This window comes from Pan troglodytes, chromosome 23 (assembly GCF_028858775.2).
Source record: "Pan troglodytes isolate AG18354 chromosome 23, NHGRI_mPanTro3-v2.0_pri, whole genome shotgun sequence".
NCBI lineage: Eukaryota > Metazoa > Chordata > Mammalia > Primates > Hominidae > Pan > Pan troglodytes.
The window spans coordinates 12,323,787-12,344,953 of NC_086016.1; the positions used below are offsets into that span (position 1 = coordinate 12,323,787).

A 21,167-nucleotide genomic window follows, 5' to 3' on the forward strand; every position below is an offset into this window, starting at 1 on the left:
AAGACAACCGTGGGAACCACTGTGACGGGAGAAACCGCTCGCGCCTCGCGCATGCGCATTGGCTGAGCCGACTCGCGCTCCACTCTTGACAGATAGGCTGCGTCCCCTTTAAATATCGCCACCGATGGGCGGCTGCCGCGATGCTCCTGCTACCGCCACGGCGGCGGATGAATCCTGGGTCCTCTTTCGGGCGGCGTGGGAGAGGGGGCCGCGGGTGTCTCGTCCTGTCCCAGGCCCAAACCGCCAGGGGTCCTGTCCTCAGGACCTGCTTGAGCCGACTTCCACCGAGGGAGCGGGAGCTTCAGGACGTCTGCTGTGTTCTCTGGACTCCCGTTGAGATCCGATTTTGGCCCTCTCCGAGTGAGATAGGATGGGCTCACCACTTCTGGTCAGGACGGCAGGGCCTCGCTACAGCACAGAAGGATCCCATAGGTCTCAAGGCCTAGTTTCAGCTGCAAATTCACTCATCCATCAGCCCTCTGCCTCCCTCCTCCTTTGAAAGAGCAGTGGCCTGCCCAGCTTGTAAAAGCCCTGGGGTTCTGGAAAGCCGACCGCGCTTTACAGTACACCTGCAAAGAGGAACAGAGGCGAATCCGAGGGGGAGACCAACTGACCATGCGTGGCACTGTCCAATCCCACAGCAGTTGGTGTTAATGTGTGTCACCGGAGGCATACGGGGCGACAGTGAAATAAAGGGTGGTGTTCAGGTATGTGCCGGTGGAAGGGGGAAACGGGTGACCTTTGCATGGATGCCAAGGAAAATCAAAGAACACCTGGGACCCGGGGGTTGTGGAGGCCGCCTGTGCATCATCCAAGTCACGTTTTCAAATGCCTACCAGAGGAGCAAAGAGCTTTCTGCAAAATTCACAATACCACCAATCCTGCACCTACCTGGTAGCCCTGAAGCAACTTCGGCTGGCACAAACCCACGGAGAGTGGAAAAGAAACACACAGAGACTGAGAGACAGAGAGAGAAGAGAAAATGGGAGACACACACACAGATACATACACACACACAAACACACATAGGGTCATACAGCAGAGGCATTGAAACACACACCCCCAGGCAACCCCTGAGGCTGCGGGCTCCTGCTCTGGAGGAGAACGGCCCTCGGGTGAGAGAGCAGCCCAGGGGCAGGCATGCCGATCCATCTTCAAGATCACGGATGGCGGCACGACTTTTGGGGAGACTCACCCCAACCAACAACGTCCGTGAAGGCCTGAGGATGGGATCCCGTGCTGCTTCCCCCGTCTCCGCCTGGGGTTTCATCATCATTGTCGGCCCATTGCGACTCCTGGCATCCGGAGACGTTCCCTTCCACCCGGGGAGAGGTGAGGCCTTAGCCTCAGAGCCTGGACACCCAAGCACTACCACGTAGGGCTCCTGCTCTGCCAAGCCTCGGGGCCTGGTTTCTAAGACAACCGCGGGAACCACTGTGGCGGGAGAAACCGCAGCGCCTCGCGCATGCGCATTGGCTGAGCCGACTCGCGCTCCACTCCTGACAGATAGGCAGCGTCCCCTTTAAATATCGCCACCGCCGCGTGGCTGCCGCGATGCTCCTGTTGCCGACGTGGCGACAGCTGGATCCTGGGTCCTGTTCGGGGCGGCGTGGGAGAGGGGGCCGGGGGTGTCTCGTCCTGTCCCAGGCCCAAACCGCCAGGGGTCCTGTCCTCAGGACCTGCTTGAGCCGACTTCCACCGAGGGAGGGGGAGCTTCAGGACGCCTGCTGTGTTCTCCAGACTCACGTTGAGATACGATTTTGGCCCTCTCCGAGTGAGATAGGATGGGCTCACCATTTCTGGTCAGGGCGGCAGGGCCTCGCTGCAGCACAGAATGATCCCATAGGTCTCAAGGCCTAGTGTCAGCTGCAAATTCACTCATCCATCTGCCCTCTGCCTCCCTCCTCCTTCGAAAGAGCAGTGGCCTGCCCGGCCTTTAAAAGCCCTGGGGTTCCGGAAAGCCGACCGGGCTGTACAGGACACCTGCAAAGAGGAACACAGTCGAATCCGAGGGGGAGACCATGTGACCACGCGTGGCACTGGCCAATCCCACAGCAGTTGGTGTTAATGTGTGTCACGGGAGGCATACGGCTCGACGGTGAAACAAAAGGTGGTGTCCAGGCATGTGCCGGTGGAAGGGGGAAACGGGTGACCTTTGCATCGATGCCAAGGGAAATCAAAGAACACCTGGGACCCGGGGGTTGGGGGGGCCGCCTGTGCCTCACCCAAGCCACGTTTTCAAATGCCTACTAGAGGAGCAAAGAGCTTTCTGCAAAATTCGCAACACCACTAATCCTGCACCGACCTGGTAGCCCTGACGTAACTTCGGCTGGCACAAACCCACGGAGAGTGGGAAAGAAACACACAGAGACTGAGAGACAGAGAGAGAAGAGAAAATGGGAGACACACACACAGATACATACACACACACAAACACACATAGGGTCATACAGCAGAGGCGTTGAAACACATACCCCCAGGCAACCCCTGAGGCTGCGGGGTCCTGCTCTGCAGGAGAACGGCCCTCGGGTGAGAAAGCAGCCCAGGGGCAGGCATGCCGACCCGTCCTCGAGATCACGGACGGCGGCACGACTTTTGGGGAGACTCACCCCAACCAACAACGTCCGTGAAGGCCTGAGGCTGGGATCCCGTGCTGCTTCCCCCGTCTCCGCCTGGGGTTTCATCATCATGGTCGGCCCATTGCGACTTTTGGCATCCGGAGACGTTCCCTTCCACCCGGGGAGAGGTGAGGCCCTAGCCTCAGAGCCTGGACACCCAAGCACTACCACGGAGGGCTCCTGCTCTGCCAAGTCTCGGGGCCTGGTTTCTAAGACAACCGTGGGAACCACTGTGACGGGAGAAACCGCTCGCGCCTCGCGCATGCGCATTGGCTGAGCCGACTCGCGCTCCACTCTTGACAGATAGGCTGCGTCCCCTTTAAATATCGCCACCAATGGGCGGCTGCCGCGATGCTCCTGCTACCGCCGCGGCGGCGGCTGAATCCTGGGTCCTCTTTCGGGCGGCGTGGGAGAGGGGGCCGCGGGTGTCTCGTCCTGTCCCAGGCCCAAACCGCCAGGGGTCCTGTCCTCAGGACCTGCTTGAGCCGACTTCCACCGAGGGAGCGGGAGCTTCAGGACGTCTGCTGTGTTCTCCGGACTAACGTTGAGATCCGATTTTGGCCCTCTCCGAGTGAGATAGGATGGGCTCACCGCTTCTGGTCAGGACGGCAGAGCCTCACTGCAGCACAGAAGGATCCCATAGGTCTCAAGGCCTGGTGTCAGCTGCAAATTCACTCATCCATCAGCCCTCTGCCTCCCTCCTCCTTTGAAAGAGCAGTGGCCTGCCCAGCTTGTAAAAGCCCTGGGGTTCCGGAAAGCCGACCGCGCTTTACAGTACACCTGCAAAGAGGAACAGAGGCGAATCCGAGGGGGAGACCATCTGACCACGCGTGGCAGTGGCCAATCCCACAGCAGATGGTGTTAATTTGTGTCACCGGAGGCATACGGGGCGACGGTGAAATAAAGGGTGGTGTCCAGGTATGTTCCGGTGGAAGGGGGAAACGGGTGACCTTTGCATCAATGCCAAGGAAAATCAAAGAACACCTGAGACCCGGGGGTTGGGGGGCCGCCTGTGCCTTACCCAAGCCGTGTTTTCAAATGCCTACCAGAGGAGCAAAGAGCTTTCTGCAAAATTCGCAACACCACCAATCCTGCACCGACCTGGTAGCCCTGACACCACTTCGGCTGGCACAAACCCACGGAGAGTGGGAAAGAAACACACAGAGACCGAGAGTCAGAGAGAGAAGAGAAAATGGGAGACACACACACAGACACATACACACACACACACACACACACACAAAAACACATACAGTCATACAGCAGAGGCATTGAAACACACCCCCCCCCCCCCCAGGCAACCCCTGAGGCTTCGGGGTCCTGCTCTGGAGGAGAACGGCCCTCTGGTGAGAGAGCAGCCCCGGGGCAGGCATGCTGACCCGTCCTCGAGATCACTGATGGCGGCACGACTTTTGGGGAGACTCACCCCAACCAACACCGTCCGTGAAGGCCTGAGGCTGGGATCCCGTGCTGCTTCCCCGGTCTCTGCCTGGGGTTTCATCATCATGTTCGGCCCATTCCGACTCCTGGCATCCGGAGACGTTTTCTTCGACCCGGGGAGAGGTGAGGCCTTATCCTCAGAGCCTGGACACCCAATCACTACCACGGAGGGCTCCTGCTCTGCCAAGCCTCGGGGCCTGGTTTCTAAGACAACCGTGGGAACCACTGTGACGGGAGAAACCGCTCACGCCTCGCGCATGCGCATTGGCTGAGCCAACTCGCTCTCCACTCCTGACAGATAGGCTGCGTCCCCTTTAAATATCGTCACCGCCGCGCGGCTGCCGCGATGCTCCTGCTGCCGCCGCGGCGGCGGCTGGATCCTGAGTTCTGTTTGGAGCGGCGTGGGAGAGGGGGCCGCTGGTGTCTTATCCTGTCCCAAGCCCAAACCCCCAGGGGTCCTGTCCTCAGGACCTGCTTGAGTGGTCTTCCACCGAGGGATGGGGAGCTTCAGGACGCCTGCTGTTTTCTGCGTCGAACGGGAGTCCGGCTCCCGTTGAGATCCGATTTTGGCCCTCTGCGAGTGAGATAGGATGGGCTAACCACATCTGGTCAGGCCGGAGGGCCTCGCTGCAGCACAGAATGATCCCATATGTCTCCAGGCCTAGTGTCCCCTGCAAATTCACTCATCCATCAGCCCTCTGCCTGCCTCCTCCTTTGAAATAGCAGTGGCCTGCCTGGCTTGTAAATTCCCTGGGGTTCCGGAAAGTCGACCGCGCTTTACAGGACACCTGCAAAGAGGAACAGAGGTGCATCCGAGGTGCAGACCATGTGACCACGCGTGGCACTGGCCAATCCCACAGCAGTTGTTGTTAATGTGTGTCACCGGAGGCATTCGGGGCGATGGCAAAACAAAGGGTGGTGTCCAGGTATGTGCCAGTGGAAGGGGGAAACAGGTGACCTTTGCATCAATGCCAAGGAAAATCAAAGAACACCTGGGACCCTGGGGTTGGTGGGGCCACCTGTGCCTCACCCAAGCCACGTTTTCAAATGCCTACCAGAGGAACAGAGAGGTTTCTGCAAAATTCGCAACACCCCCAATCCTCCACCGACCTGGTAGCCCTGACTCAGCTTCGGCTGCAGCCAGCCCCAGCCCCAGCCCCAGCCCCAGCCCCAGCCCCCAGCCTTAGCCCAGTCCCTTTGCTTTCCTTTCATTCGTTTCGGCCAGAAATTCAAGGGAGTCAGTCTACCCAGGATCAGAGCAGAGGATGTCCCTCAAAAATGAGACAGGAAGTGCAGAGGAAATGCGACACCACCTGTCCTGGAAGACAAGGCCAGTCACGGTCGCCTAGTGCTCATTCTAGGCAATCCACCCACCCATGAGGTAAAACGTGGAGAAGAAGGAAGCTTCTCTGCCTGAGACACCTATGGAAGCCAAGAGCTCCCGGGTCATGAGACCTGCCCAATCAAGAAGAAAGACGTTTGGACGGAGAAACAATCGCGACACGGGTCTCCAGGACGTGTCTCCCTGACGTAGTGGGAAGTCCTCTTTGTTGAAGGCATTTTGCCAGAGCCAGAGGCATCCAGACCCCTCAGAAACTGGGGAGGCAGAGCAAGAGTGAGGACAGAGCAGAGGCCGGAGCCCAGGCAGGATACAGCACCGTGCCTCCGCCATGGGCATAAGGGGTGGTGTTCCAAAAGGGTGGTTTGTCCAGGGAGGCCAGTGTTCCAGGGACAGGGAGTTTTGCCATCTCTCATTCCCGGCTTCCTCTTGCAGACTGTATGGTGTTGTGGCTTCATTTCTCAGAGAAGAGCCGTGAAAAGACTCAAGCATCTTCTCTGACGTGGGTCTGCTGGTCTCCTGCGGGACAAAGAGCTCCTGTGGGGCTCGTGTCCTCGTCTGCAGTGTGTTCATCTTGATCCTAGAAAAGAGGCCGCTCAGGATGGGGATGAGACTTCAATTGCTCCGGGACCGAAGCATCCCCTCACGTGGGCCAGGCTTTCACACACCCAAAGCGGATGCACGGTGGTGAAAAGCATTGACAACCAGCCTCATGAAACAGGCAGAGACGCAGAAAGAGGCTGAGCAAAGACAATCCGCCATGCGAGAAACCGCTTTGTGGCGCACAGGGCACATGCAGCCAAAGACACACACGCACACGGGCACGCACACACAAACCCACAGAGAGTGGGAAAGAAACACACAGAGACTGAGAGACAGAGAGAGAAGAGAGAATGGGAGACACACACACAGACACATACACACACACACACACACACACACACACAGAGTCATACAGCAGAGGCATTGAAACACACACCCCCAGGCAACCCCTGAGGCTGCGGGGTTCTGCTCTGGAGGAGAACGACCCTCGGGTGAGAGAGCAGCCCAGGGGCACGCAGGCCTACCCGTCCTCGAGATCATGGACGGCGGCAACACTTTTGGGGAGACTCACCCCAACCAACACCGTCCGTGCAGGCCTGAGGCTGGGATCCCGTGCTGCTTCCCCGTCTCCGCCCTGGAGACAGATGCCCTGCAGATCCCCGCCCCGGTCAAGAGCAGGCTTCCATCAGTTCTGTTTCCCAGCCTCTCCTCTGCTCAGGCTTCCATAAGTTCTGGTTCCAAGCTCCTCCCTCCTCTCCCCTCCCCTCCCTCCCTCTCTCTCTTTCTTTCTCTCTCTATTTTTCTTTTTTCTCTCTTTTTGTTTCTTTCTCTTTTTCTTTCTGTCTCTTTTTCTTTCTCTGTCTCCTTTCTCTCTCTCCTTTCTTTCTTCTCTCTCTCTCTTTCTCTCTTTCTTTGTCTTGCTCTATAGCCTAGCTTAGAGTGCAGTGGCATTATCACAGCTCACTGCAGTCTCGACAACCTGGGCTCAAGTGATCCTCTCACCTCAGCCTCCCAAGTAGCTGGGACCACAGGCATGCACCATCACACCTGGCTAATTTTTTATTTTTTTCTAGAGACGTGTCTCCCTGTGTTGCCCAGGCTGGTCTCAAACGCCTGGGCTCAAGCGATCTTCCTGCCCCATCCTCCTAAAGCACTGGGATTACAGGTATGAGCCACCACACCCAGTCCCAAGCCTCATGTTTTCACACACACACTCACACACACATGCAAACATGTACCCTCACTTCAATGCTATGTGGTGGGTCCTATTATCATCACTGTTTTATTTTCTTTCACATTTTAACATGAGATTTGGAGGGGACAAAACATCCAAACCATATCAAGCCCTCACCTCAGGCCAGGTTGCCCACTCAGAGTGGCACCCCAGGGTCAGTGGCCACCACATCCTAGGGTCAGTGATGTGGTCATCTTGGGATGAACACACAGGATTTCATGGAGATCACCAAGTCAGGAGAGCTGGAATTTGAAAACAGTGGGTCGGGGAGGGCTGTCATATCAACCAGGCCTCTGCAGGGCACTCATCTAGCCCTGCCTCTGGCTCAGCCTGATCATGGGGCTGGCCACCAGCTAGGTGGCACTGTCCTTGGAGGTTCTATATCACAGCCCTTTAGAGATCGGTGGTGCTGAAGGGCAGGGATCTTATTCCACCTTCTGAAGCTTCTGTCAAACCAGTTGTAAGGAGAATGGAGAGAGCAGTGAGAGTGGAGTCCAGGGTCCTGGTCGGGGTGGTCTGTCTGCTCCTGCCATGCCCTGCCACAGCCACTGGTAAGACACACCTGCTGGGCCTGCAGAGGGACTTGGTGTGGAGGAGTCAAGAGTGAGACAGGGACAGGGAGCAGTGGGCAGACCGCTCAGGAAAGAGTCCTGTTTGGAGGCAGACCAGGGGTTGTGCATTCTCTCTGGGCAGGCGCTCTGCTCTTGCTATATTTGTTTCGTTGTTTTTGTTGTTTTTGTTGTTTGAGAAGGAGTTTTGCTCTTGTTACCCAGGCTGGAGTGCAATGGTGCCATCTCAGCTCACTGCAACCTCCGCCTCCTGGATTCAAGCGATTCTCCTGCCTCAGCCTCCTGAGTAGCTGGGATTACAGGCATCTGCCACCATGGCCGGCTAATTTTTGTATTTTTAGCAGAGATGGGGTTTCACCATGTGGGCCAGGCTGGTCTCAAACTCATGACCTCAGGTGACCCACCTGCCTTGGCCTCCCAAAGTGCTGGGATTACAGGCATAAGCCACTGCACCCGATCTACTCTTGCTTTCTTGAATGATCGCCAAGGGCAGCCCTGCCAGGGGCCATGATTGTCTTTATGGTTTTTTGTTTGTTTGGAGACAGTCCCGCTGTGTCACGCAGACTGGAGTGCAGTGGCGTGATCTCGGCTCACTGCAACTTCCACCTCCCAGGTTCAAGCCATTCTTCTGCCTCAGCTTCCTGAGTAGCTGGGATTACAGGCACCTGCCACAATGGCCGGCTAATTTTTTTTTTTTTTTTTTTTGCAGAGATGGGGTTTCACCATGTTGGCCAAGCTGGTCTCAAACTCCTGACCTCAGGTGACCCACCTGCCTCGGCCTGCCAAAGTGCTGGGATTACAGGTGTGAGCCACCGCACCTGGCCTGTCTTTATGTCTTAAGGGGGCCTGAGATTTGTTTTAATGAAGTATAGTAAGACAAGCAGATATGCAAATGACTATCATGAGGGAAGGAGTTTGCTTGTAGTTCCCTGTGAACAGGAAGCAGGCCATGCCACACAGGGCCACAGAGGGAAGCACCAGGTGGCATCGGCCAGGAGGCAGAGGGGGCAGGGGGAAAATGTGGGCAAGCCCCTTTGCCACGGTTGCCGCGGGAAGGAATAGGCAAGGCAGGCTAAAGAGGTTTATGATTGGCAGCATGCTCTGGGGAAAGGGGCTGTCCCCAGCCAGCTTCCTGGTACCTGGCTCTGTGGTGATTATGGCTGGTGGATGGCAGGCAGCCAGGAGCTCAGAGCTGTATAAAGGCGGTGGTTGGGTATGGCTCTGGACTGGTTTGCCTTTGTTCCCTAGAGAGTTGCCTGCCAATTCCAACTCCCCAGAGAGCTGCCTCCTATCTCTAGGAATTGTCTAGCCTGGGAGAGGGAGTCCTCCAGTCTTAGTCTGTTTGTGTTGTTGTAAAAGAATACAGGAAGCTGGGTAACTCACAAAGAAAAGAAGTTTAATTAGCCCACAGTTCTGCAGGCCATACAAGAAACATGGTGCCAGCTGGGCATGATGGCTCACACCTGTAATCCCAGCACTTGGGGAGGCTGAGGCGAAAGGATTGCTTGAGCCCAGAAGTTTGAGACCAGCCTGGGCAACATAATGAGACCCCATCTCTATTTTTTAAGAAATAACTCAGGGCTGGGCATGATGGCTCATGCCTGTAATGCCAGCACTTTGGGAGCCCCAGGTGGATGGATTACTTGAGGTCAGGAGTTCGAGACCAGCCTGGCCAACATGATGAAACCCTGTCTCTACTAAAAATACAAAAATTAGCCAGGCGTTGTGGTGCACACCTGTAATCCCAGCTACTTAGGAGGCTGAGGCCCTGGAGTTGCTTGAACCTGGGAGTCAGAGGTTGCAGTGAGCCAAGATCGTGCTACTGCACTCCAGCTTGGTCAACAGAGCTAGACCCTGTCTCAAACGCAAAAAATAAAAACAAAGAAATGGGCAAGTGGCTGGCCCCAAGGCTCAAGGCCCTAGTGGCAGGCCCGGTCTGGCCAGGAGTGGAGTGGTAGTGACTCTCAGGCAGGCAGGGAGGAGGAAGTTGGGCGTCAACCTAAGACCAGGCTCACCGGATTGCTGGGAAGGTTACCAAGATGCTGTGTGGTAAGTACTGAGAACAGCCTGAGGGTTTGTCTTTCACTCCTTCCCCTCATGGGGGCTGCAAACTCACCCCGTGGCCTTTCTGTCCTTCCCTCAGGGCCCGAAGTTGCTCAGCCTGAAGTAGACACCACCCTGGGTCGTGTGCGAGGCCGGCAGGTGGGCGTGAAGGGCACAGACCGCCTTGTGAATGTCTTTCTGGGCATTCCATTTGCACAGCCGCCACTGGGGCCTAACCGGTTCTCAGCCCCACGCCCAGCACAGCCCTGGGAGGGTGTGCGGGATGCCAGCACTGTGCCCCCAATGTGAGTAGTGCTGGTGGAGGCGGGCAAACAGGCAGGTTGCAGGAGAATCCTGCTGCTGGGGCTTGTGGGGCTGAACAGCTTGACCTCAGGCCCACCCTTGGCCACAGGTGCCTACAAGACGTGGAGAGCATGAACAACAGCAGATTTGTCCTCAACAGAAAACAGCAGATCTTCTCTGTTTCAGAGGACTGCCTGGTGCTCAACATCTATAGCCCAGCTGAGGCCCCCGCAGGGGCCGGTAGGCCAGTAGGCACCCCAGAGGGCCCTGTCCACCTGATCCAGCTCCCCTATGCCCACCTGTCCCCTCCCCGTCCCTGTTTCCAAAGCACCCTAGAGGTCCTGAGACTGCCCTGGGCTGGCAGGTGGGCAGCTAAGGTCTCAGGAGCTTGGGGGTCAGTGCCCCATGGCCACCTCTGCAGGTCATGGTATGGGTCCATGGAGGCGCTCTGATAACTGGCACTGCCACCTGCTACAATGGATCAGCCCTGGCTGCCTATGGGGATGTGGTGGTGGTTACAGTCCAGTACCGCCTTGGGGTCCTTGGCTTCTTCAGGTGAGATGACAGGCCTGGCCAGAGCACTGCCTGCACCGGGGAGAGGCCAGCTCACCAGAGCAACTGGGGATCTAGGCTGGGGTCCGGAACCTGAATGGAGGGCCGCTTACCCATGCTGTCTGGGGCAGAGAAGGGCACCCCCCAAGCCTCCACCCTGGGAGAGGGGTCCAGCCAAAGCCAGAATTATACAGTGAACTTGGTCCCTTGGACAGAGGGCATTGATTCCTGGGCTGAAGCCCAGGTTCCAGCAGGATATGGGACAAAGAGCAACAGGCTGTGGAGATGCCAACCATGGCTCCCAGACCGGCCAGACCTGGGGAGCAGAGAAAGGTCTGGCATCCTGGTGGCTAATTCAAAGCAAACCTGCAGAGGCTGGCGAGGAGCCAGGCTGAACTAACCATTGCCCCAACACTGCCCCCAGCACTGGAGATGAGCATGCACCTGGCAACCAGGGCTTCCTAGATGTGGTAGCTGCTTTGCGCTGGGTGCAAGGAAACATCACCCCATTTGGGGGTGACCTCAACTGTGTCACCATCTATGGTGGATCTGCCGGTGGAAGCATCATCTCTGGCCTGGTAAGTCACCATAGGGGGCTAGCGATGGTGGCCAGGAGGGCTCCGGTGGTCTCAGAACTCCCAGCTCCTCTGCCCTCCTCTGACAGCCACCTACTCTCTCCAATGCACCCAGGTCCTGTCCCCGATGGCTGCAGGGCTGTTCCACAGAGCCATCACACAGAGTGGGGTCATCACCACCCCAGGGATCATCGAGTCTCACCCCTGGCCCCTAGCTCAGGTCTGCATTTCCTTCCCTCTGTTACTGTATGTGTGCCTCCCATACCCCACTCTGTGCTGGCCCTGGGGTCTCAGAGTAGTGGGGGTTGCCGGCAGGGAGCTCCCTGTTAGCAAAGAGGAGCCCAATAAGATGAAAGAGCATCAGAGGAAACAACTGCTGCATTCCAGCATGTTGGCAGTCAGGGAGGGCTTCCTGAAGGAGGCCACCCTGAAGCATATCATCATTGGTCCTTTCTCCAGGGTGGGGGAGCACCCCTCTCTGCCCCAGGCAGCATGGTGGAGGGGGTCTCCATTGCCAGCCACCTGCTGCCTGAGAGCTCTCCATTCAGGCTCCAGATCCCCACCCTACATCCTCATTGTAAGGCCTTGTGAAGAGAATCCAGGGGAGGGAAGTCACAGTGGGAACTGCATCTGCAAAGGCTGCAGGTGTGGGAGAGAGTGACAGGTCCTGCAGCAGCAAGCTCGCAGGTTAGGGAACAGGGCAGGAAGTGAAGGTGCTGAAGAAGTGGGGGCCATGCCTGGGAATCTGGACTTTATCCAGAGGGCAGGAAGAAGTTGGGCAATGACAAGGTTGAGCTACTTGGAGAAGAAGGTGGGTTGGAGGGAGCTGTCCTGAAGATCAAGAGGCCAGTGAAATGATCAGGGCAGAGTCCAGGAGAAAGAGACAGGATGGAATAGGGATAGAGCCATTGGGGGGAGAGGGGGCAAATGTGAGCAGGATTTGGAAGGCTGGGTCAGTTCCCTCACTTGGCCCCAGATGGTGGCCAAGGCAGAGTGGGCTGGGCATTGTAACCACTGGGTACAAGATGATTCTGGAACTTCTGCATGGGCATGTTGACTCTTGTATGGACAACAACATCCACCTCTCAACCTCCCTAACCCATCCTCTCCCCATGGCCAGGAGAGATTTTCTCAACCACAGACTTGAGGTGATTCCCTGTCTCTCCTCTGTCCAAAGAAAAACAGTGCAAGGCTGAGGCAGGTGGATCACAAGGTCAGGAGATCGAGGCAATCCTGGCTAACATGGTGAAAACCCATCTCTACTAAAAATACAAAAAATTAGCCGAGTGTGGTGGCAGGTGCCTGTAGTCCCATCTACTCAGGAGGCTGAGGCAGGAGAACGGCATGAACCCCGGAGGCAGAGCTTGTGGTGAGCTGAGATCACGCCACTGCACTCCAGCCTGGGCGACAGAGCGAGAGTCGGTCTCAAAAAAAATCAATAAAAGATAATGACACTATTCTTAGAGGGCAGTGAGGACTCAGTGCCCCCATTCCCCCAGATAATAAAGTTATGGTATAATAGGGGATGCAAGGGGGCCCTTGGGACCACCCAAGCTGACAGGCAGGGCAAGCTTCTCAGGAGTGGTGGCAAGTCTATGACCAGTCTCGGGGCCGATCTGTGACATCACGTCCAGCTATCCTACAGTTGCACCCTCTCTGTGGGAGGCAGAAGGCTGCAAAGTGGGGCTGAGTGGCTGAGAGGGAGACATGCCTCTTTCATTTGTCCCCAGAAAATCACAAACACCTTGGCCTGCAGCTCCAGCTCCCCGGCTGAGATGGTGCAGTGCCTTCGGCAGAAGGAAGGAGAAGAGCTGGTCCTTAGCAAGAAGCTGGTATGGCCACCCTTTTGGGGATGGTGCCAGACAATGGCACAGAGGGGGTTCTATCCATCCCTTGCAGGAGCAGAGGGGCAGTCTACTCCCAGGTGGGGCTGGGGACAGCAGCTCATGAGGGGAAGGGGCTGAGGGCTTGGAGACAGAAATGGAGGGCCATCTCCATCCCTACAGCAGGCTTGTCTTCTAGGAAAGACACTGGAAACATCTGTTGCCCTGATCTCCCGGTTGCCCCGACCCCCTTAGCCCTGGTGATCTACATCCCTTCACTTTCCCTCCAGGCTCAGCCACTCAGGCCTGCGGCTTAGTGGCTCCTGGGGTCCTAGCCTTTGAGGCTTGATCCTAACTTGGGAGCCTCCTGCATTGCTTTCTCCTGCAGAAAATTACTATCTATCCTCTCACCGTTGATGGCACTGTCTTCCCCAAAAGCCCCAAGGAACTCCTGAAGGAGAAGCCCTTCCACTCTGTGCCCTTCCTCATGGGTGTCAACAACCATGAGTTCAGCTGGCTCATCCCCAGGGTGAGTTGCTCCCGCCCCTGTGCCCTTCAAGGCCCTGCCCCAGCCAGTACCTCCCACCCCAGCATCAACACTACAGCCTTGTGAACCGAGCACTCCCGTTACTCCCATTTGATACGTGAGAAAGCAGAGGCCCAGAAAGGTTTGAGGGACTTGCCCAAGGTCACCCAGCTTTGTTTTGTTGTGTTGTTGTTGTTGTTTTGTTTTGTTTTGTTTTGTTTTTGTTTGTTTGTTTGTTTTTGAGACAGAGTCTCACTCTGTCGCCCAGGCTGGAGTGCAGTGGTGCGATCTCAGCTCACTTCAACCTCCACCTCCTGGGTTCAAGAGTTTCTCCTGCCTCAGCCTCCCAAGCAGCTGGGATTACAGGCACATGCCACCACACCCGGCTAATTTTTGTATTTTTATAGAGATGAGGTTTCACCATGTTGGCCAGGCTGGTCTTGAACTCCTGACCTCATGTAATCTGCCTGCTTTGGCCTTCTGAAGTGTTGGGATTACATGCGTGGGCCACTTCAATAAAGCAAATGTTTTCTTTTGGGGAGCCAGGCTTTTGCACAAACTGGCCTTCTGGGCAGTGCTGATCTGGGCAGCATATTCCTGCCTTGGCGTCTGGTTTATACATCAGGCTCTTTGAGACTGGTTACTGTGACTCTGTGCCAGAGCAATTGACTAAGACTCTCAGGTTTTAGATATGAAGCCACCGGGGACCTCACAAGCCAAGTCCCTTCCAGTCCTTTCCAGGTGCATAGAACTTCCCACAAGAGTCAGCACTGTGCTTTCATCCCAAGCATCTTGTTTCTGTCATTCTTATTCTTCTACCCATCTTCACAGCAATCATTTTCTTCACTTTTCTTTTTTTTTTTTTTTTTTTCGTCTTGGCCCATTGCACACCCTAAGACAAAGCAATCCATTTCTGTTGTTGTTGTTGTTTGTGTGTTTGTTTGTTTTTTGAGACAGAGTCTCGATCCATCATCCAGGCTGCAGTGCAGCAGCGCCATCATGACCTACTACTGCCTCAGCCTCTCAGGCCCGAGCAATCCTCCCAGCTTCCTGAGTAGCTGGGGCCTCAGATCTGTGCCACCACACTCTGCTAACTTTTTTGTTTTTCCGTGTATAGGCAGGTCTCCCTCTGTTGCCCAAGCTGGTCTAGAGCACCTGGCCTCAAGCAATCCTCTTGCCTCAACCTCCCACAGTGCTGGGATTACAGGCATGAGCCATAGCACCCAGCCAGCAACCACTTTTAATGGCTGCAAATCTTCCACAAATGGAGCGTCTCATTACATTGTTCTTTCATCTTGGCATTTGGGCATCTTCTAGTTTTTTTGTTTGTTTGTTTGTTTTGTTTTTGAGATGGAGTTTTGCTCTTGTTGCCCAGGCTGGAGTGCAATGACGCGATCTTAGCTCACCGCACGGCAACCTCTGCCTCCCGGGTTCAAGCTATTCTCCAGCCTCAGCCTCCTGAGTAGCTGGGATTACAGGCATCTGCCACCATGCCTGGCTAATTTTTTGTATTTTTTTTTTAGTAGAGATGGGGTTTTTCCATGTTGGTCAGGCTGATCTGGAACTCCTGAACTCAGGTGATCCACCAGCCTTGGCCTCCCAAAGTGCTGGGATTACAGGCACGAGGCCACACCCAGCCCTGGCAACTTCTAGTTTTTACCACTGAAGCTAATAACGCAGTGAATGTCTTCATATCCATGGCTTTTGTCCTCTGAGTTAGCCCTTCGGAATCAATCCCCTCATATTGGTCCCTTGGTATGTGAGAGAGAGGCTCATGCAATCTTGACATTCAAAGACAAAGCTTAAGCCAGGTGCGGTGGCTCATGCCTGTAATCCCAGCACTTAGGGAGGCTGAGGTGGGTGGGTCACTTGAAGTCAGGTGTTTGAGACCAGCCTAGCCAACATGGTGAAACCCCATCTGTACTAAAAATACAAAAATTAGCTGGGCGTGGTGGTGCATGCCTGTAATCCCAGCTACTCAGGAGACTGAGGCACAAGAATCACTTGAACCCAGGAGGCAGAGGCTGCAGTGAGCCGAGACTGTGCCACTATACTCCAGCCTGGGTGACAGAGTGAGACACTGTCTCACAAAAGACAAAGCTTGTAAAAGTTTTCAGGTCAATGCCCTCGACTCTGGCAGGCAGCCTTTACCCCACACCATCAACTTACAGTTGTATGAGTGAAACCAAGGGAACCCCAACCTGGCTGTGCCCCAGGACCTGGGGAGATCTGCCTGGTGTGGAAGGCTGTGCCCAGGACTTGTTGCTGAGAATGTTTCTTAGAAGTTGGGTGACTCAGGCTGGGCCCGGTGGCTCATGCCTTTAATCCCAGCACTTTGGGAGGCCAAGGCAGGCGGATCACCCAAGGCCAGGAGTGTGAGACCAGCCTGGCCAACATGGCAAAACCCCACCTCTACTAAAAATACAAAAATTAGCCCGGCACGGTGGTGCATGTCTGCGGTCCCAGCTACTTGGGAGGCTGACACAGGAGAATAGCTTGAACCCAGGAGGTGGAGTTTGCGGTGAGCCAAGATTGCGCCACTGCACTCCAGCCTGGGCAACGGAGTGAGTCTCTGTCTCAAAAAAAAAAATGTTGAAGAAATTCTTTCATTCTCTACAGTTGCCTTTAACCACTTACCTGTTGTATTTGGGGCTGCTCTCCCCACCCACACCCACCACCTCCCACCAATTGGAGGTTTATCTTTTTGGGTCTGTGGACTTTTCGGCCCCATTTTGGCCAAGTGCTCCATGATGAGTTTCTGGCCTCAGGACTGTGAACACTCTTGCCCAGGGCTGGGAGTCGGGGTGAGCCGGAGTTCAGCCTCCACTGAGAGGGCCTTGGTGTCCACACAGGGCTTGGGTCTCCTGGATACAATGGAGCAGATGAGCCGGGAGGACATGCTGGCCATCTCAACACCCGTCTTGACCAGTCTGGTGAGACAAGAGGCAGAAGGAAGGAGGCTAGTGGGTATCCCATCCAACAGCACAGTCTCTGCTCCTACTTCCGACACCCACAGCTATCCACCTACCACCAAGCCCCTTTGTCTAACTGATCAATTTTACTTCCACTCCGGAATCTCCTTAGATATGAGCCAGTGTGGTTCTCAAAGGAAAACCATCATCACCATCATCGTCAACGTGAAACTGCCCATTAATGAGCACATATTACGTGCCAGGGACTATGGTGCACTGAGCGCCGGGAGAGGGATTCATCTCCTTCAATCCTCATTGCAACTCTTTTATCTTTTCTTTTCTTTCTTTTTTATTTTATTTTATTTTATTTTATTTTTTTTGAGACAGAGTCTTGCTCTGTCGCCGAGGCTGGAGTGCAGTGGCCCAATCTCGGCTCACTGCAACATCCACCTCCCTCATTCAAGCGATTCTCCTGCCTCAGCCTCCTGAGTAGCTGGGATTACAGGCGCCTGCCACCATGCCCAGCTAATTTTTGTATTTTAGTAGAGACAGGGTTTCACCATGTTGGCCAGGCTGGTCTCACACTCCTGACCTCAGCTGATTCACCCGCCTCGGCCTCCCAAAGTGCTGGGATTGCAGGCGTGGAGCCACCGTGCCCGGCACTGCAACTCTTTACAGAGGAATTTTCACTAGCCCCATTTTACACATGAGGAAACTGAGGCTTGAGGTGTCATGGTGGGGAAGAGGCAGAGGCAGAGTTTAAGCCAGTTCTGTCTGACCCCAGAGCCTCAGCTGTCACACGTGGAGCTAGATAGACCTGGGGCCAAATCCCAGCCCTGGGCACTTGCCCAGTTATCCTATCCCCTCTAAGCCCATCTCTTCATCTACACATGGGGATGATACTGCCCACTCACCTGGGCTGTTGTAAGGAGACTAGACATTGCATTTGAAGAGTCTACCTGGGATCTCAATACCAGGGGCTGTTAAACCTTTGTCCATTTCCCTTCTTTGGAAGCCCCAGAACCCTTCCCATTCACACAATCTCATCACTGCCCTCTGGAGCTGAGGGGAGCCCCTATCATTTCTGCTCTCACTTACTTCCCAGTTAACTTCAACCAAGCACCTGCTTCTAGGCCAGACCCTTTGCTGGGGACTTCACATAGGCTGCCAGGCAGAGACTGACTTTCAGAGAGGTTTAGCCACCTGTCTGAGATCACACAGCCAAGCAGTGGTTGCAGAGCTAAGATTTGACTCCAAACCTGAGCTTATGCCAAGGTGACCTTGGGAAAGATACCTACCCACTCTGAGCCTCAGTTTCCTCCTTTGTAAAATGGAAATAATAATATAATCTAATCTATTAATTCTATTAATACAGAATCTAATCTATTGTGATGGGGATTCAATAAATGATGACATTGGCCAGGCGCGGTGGGTGGCTCAAGCTTGTGATCCCAGTACTTTGGGAGAAGTGGGAGGATTGCTTGAGCCCAGGAGTTCAAGACCAGCCTGGGCAACATATTGACCCCAATCTCTACACAAATTTTTTGAAAATTAGCCGGGCATGGTGGTACACACCTGTAGTCCCAGATACTTGGGAAGCTGAAGTGGGAAGATCACTTGAGCATGGGAGTCTCAGGCTGCAGTGAGCTGTGATCATGCCACTGCACTCCAGCATGGTCGACAGCCAGACCATTTCAGAGATTAAAATAAAAATATTAAATTAAATTAAAATGATGACACAAAGCACAGAGAATGGTGCCTGTCACCTAGCAAGCACTCAGTAAATGTTTGCAGCTAGTCATTTTATCATCATCATCATCATCATCATCATCATGGAAATTGATGTTATTATGAGCATGTGCTGCCAAAGGCAGCATCGAATCAGGCCATGAGTGCCTAACTCCCATCCCATCCTTTCTTTGTAGATTCTGGAAGCCCTGTGTTTTTCTATGAGTTCCAGCATCGACCCAGTTCTTTTGTGAAGATCAACCCCGCCTGGGTGAAGGCTGATCATGCGGCTGAGGGTGCTTTTGTGTTTGGAGGTCCCTTCCTCATGGATTAGAGCTCCCGCCTGGGTGAAGGCTGATCATGCGGCTGAGGGTGCTTTTGTGTTTGGAGGTCCCTTCCTCATGGATTAGAGCTCCCGCCTGGGTGAGGACAGACTGACAGACATGTGATCCCTAGGCTGCCAGACTCCAAAGGGCCTGGGCAGGGCTTGTGGGAACACGGGTCTCCAGTCAGCACTGAGGATTCTTGGGTCCCTTCCAGGTCCCACCTGACTCTCGTTCAGTTCTGTCCCTCTCACCTTTCCAGCCTTTCCAGAGGCCACAGAGGAGGAGAAGCAGCTAAGCCTCACCATGATGGCCCAGTGGACCCACTTTGCCCGGACAGGGTGAGTGAGTGACAGGGCATCGCTCGCTTTGGGCCTGGGATGCTCAGGTCAGACCCTCTAGGGGACAGCACAGGAAGCCTTGGTCCTCATTCATTCCTCCCACCCAGGGACCCCAATAGCAAGGGTCTGCCTCCTTGGCCCCGATTCAACCAGGCGGAACAATATCTGGAGATCAACCCAGTGCCACAGGCCGGACAGAAGTTCAGGGAGGCCTGGATGCAGTTCTGGTCAGAGACGCTCCCCAGCAAGATACAACAGTGGCACCAGAAATAGAAGAACAGGAAGGCCCAGGAGGACCTCTGAGGCCAGGTCTGAACCTTCTTGGCTGGGGCAAACCACTCTTCAAGTGGTGGCAGAGTCCCAGCAGGGCAGCCCGCCTCTCCCCCTGCTGAGACTTTAATCTCAACCAGCCCCACATGGAGTCATGTTCCTTAAAGCGTCGGCCGCTCTGTGACTGGCATTATGCTCTTTTGAAATGTCATAAGGCTGCCTCCCACCTCTGGGCCATTGTACAAGTTCTTCCCTCTCCCTGAAGTGCCTTTCCTGCTTTTGTTGTGGTAGGTTCTAGCACATTCCTCTAGCTTCCTGGAGGACTCACTCCCCCAGGAAGCCTTCCCTGCTTTCTCTGGGCTGTGCAGCCCCGAGTCTGCATCCATTAGAGCACAGTCCACCCAAGGCTAGCACTGTGTCTGTGTCTGTCTCCCCATCAGAGGAGCTCTCTGAAAGTGGGGATTAGCCTAACCCCACTCTGTCACCCACACCAGGATTGGGTGGGACCTGGAGTTAGGGGATGTTTGCTGAGTGAGTGAGTGAAACACAGAGTATGGGAATGGCAGCTGCTGAACTTGAACCCAGAGCCTTCAGGTGTCAAAGCCATACTGAGGCCCCCACTGACATTGTCCACCCTGGCCAGAAGGGTGCATGCCAATGGCAGAGACCTGGGATGGGAGAAGTCCTCGGGCACCAGGGGATCCAGCCTAGACCAGACCTTAGCCCCTGACTAAGGCCTGGACTAGGGTGGGAGGGATCTCCTCCTCTCTGCTGCCCAGTCCTGGCCCCTGCACAAGACAACAGAATCCAGCAGGGCCATGAGTGTCACCCAGACCTGACCCTCACCAATTCCAGCCCTGACCCTCAGGACGCTGGATGCCAGCTCCCAGCCCCAAGTGCTGGGTCCTCCCTCCCTTCCTGGCTTGGGGAGACCAGTTTCTGGGGAGCTCAGCACAGCTCCAAGAGCACCCACCAAGACACAGCAGGACAGGCCAGGGGAGGACATCTGGACAAGGGCATCAGTTGGGCTATTGTCACAGAGAAAAGAAGAGACCCAACCACTCGGGCTGCAAAAGGTGAAAAGCACCAAGAGGTTTTCAGAGTGGGAGTAAACATTTCTTGCTTTGAGGATCAATGTACCACTACCTTAAAACACCTGGGTTGGTTTTTGTTTTTGTTTTAGAGACAGGGTGCACTCTGCTGTGCATGCTGGACTGCAGTGGCACCATTGTAGCTCTCTGCAGCCTTGAACTCCTCGAACTCACTGCAGCCTCAAACTCGATCAAGCGATTCTCCCACCTCAGCCTCCCAAGTAGCTGGGACTACAGGCGAGTGTCACCATGCCTGGATAATTTTTTGTTTTTGTAGGGACAGGGTCTCACCATGTTGCCCAGACTGGCATCAAACTCCTGGCCTCAAATGATCTTCCAAAACACTGGGCTTGGCCTTCCAAAAGGCTCGGCCTTCCAAAACACTGGGATTGCAGGTGTGACCCACTGTGCCCAGCCAACACCTACCTGGATTTCAGCATATATCCCAGAGTCTTCCCTGCCCCCGTTATGCCATCCTACCAGCTCCAGTCCCACAAATGCCCTTCCTCAGTCAGACTGAGCTGCTGGCTGCTGATGGGTGCATGAAAAGCATTTTCATTTTCTTTTTTCTTTCTTTCTTTCTGTCTTTTTTTGAGACGGAGTTTCACTCTTGTTGCCCAGGCTGGTGTGCAATGACACGATCTCAGCCCACTGCAACCTCCACCTCCCAAGTCCAAGCGATTCTCCTGCATCGGCCTCACAAGTAGCTGGGATTACAGGCTCCCACCACCACGCCCAGCTAATTTTTTGTATTTTTAGTAGAGACAGGGTTTCACCATGTTGGCCAGGCTGGTCTCGAACTCCTGACTTCAGATGATCCACCCGCCTCGGCCTCCCAAAGTGCTGGGATTACAGGCGTGAGCCACCGCACCCGGCCAGCATTTTCATTTCCAACTGGAACCAGCTCTGTTCTGGGAAGTCCATTTTGGGGAGGAAG

The 21,167-nt window shown here is 54.9% G+C and overlaps 1 protein-coding gene and 1 long non-coding RNA gene across 2 annotated transcripts; both read left to right on the forward strand.

Annotated features, from left to right (window-relative positions):
* Nucleotides 1–9,534: 9,534 nt before the first annotated feature.
* Nucleotides 9,535–18,369, forward strand: LOC134809757 (carboxylesterase 3-like). Its single transcript, XM_063808436.1, has 10 exons — nt 9,535–10,091; nt 10,199–10,337; nt 10,511–10,644; nt 11,066–11,219; nt 11,332–11,436; nt 12,947–13,048; nt 13,428–13,568; nt 16,418–16,532; nt 16,650–16,733; nt 18,272–18,369. The coding sequence occupies exons 1-10, from the start codon at nt 9,841–9,843 to the stop codon at nt 18,367–18,369; spliced, it is 1,323 nt and encodes a 440-aa protein (XP_063664506.1). The 5' UTR covers nt 9,535–9,840.
* Nucleotides 18,370–18,402: 33 nt separating this feature from the next.
* LOC134809760 (uncharacterized) lies at nt 18,403–19,568 on the forward strand. Its single transcript, XR_010156231.1, has 3 exons — nt 18,403–18,628; nt 18,791–18,869; nt 18,977–19,568. It is a non-coding gene; the product is annotated as an uncharacterized LOC134809760 (long non-coding RNA).
* The last annotated feature ends 1,599 nt before the right edge of the window (nt 19,569–21,167 follow it).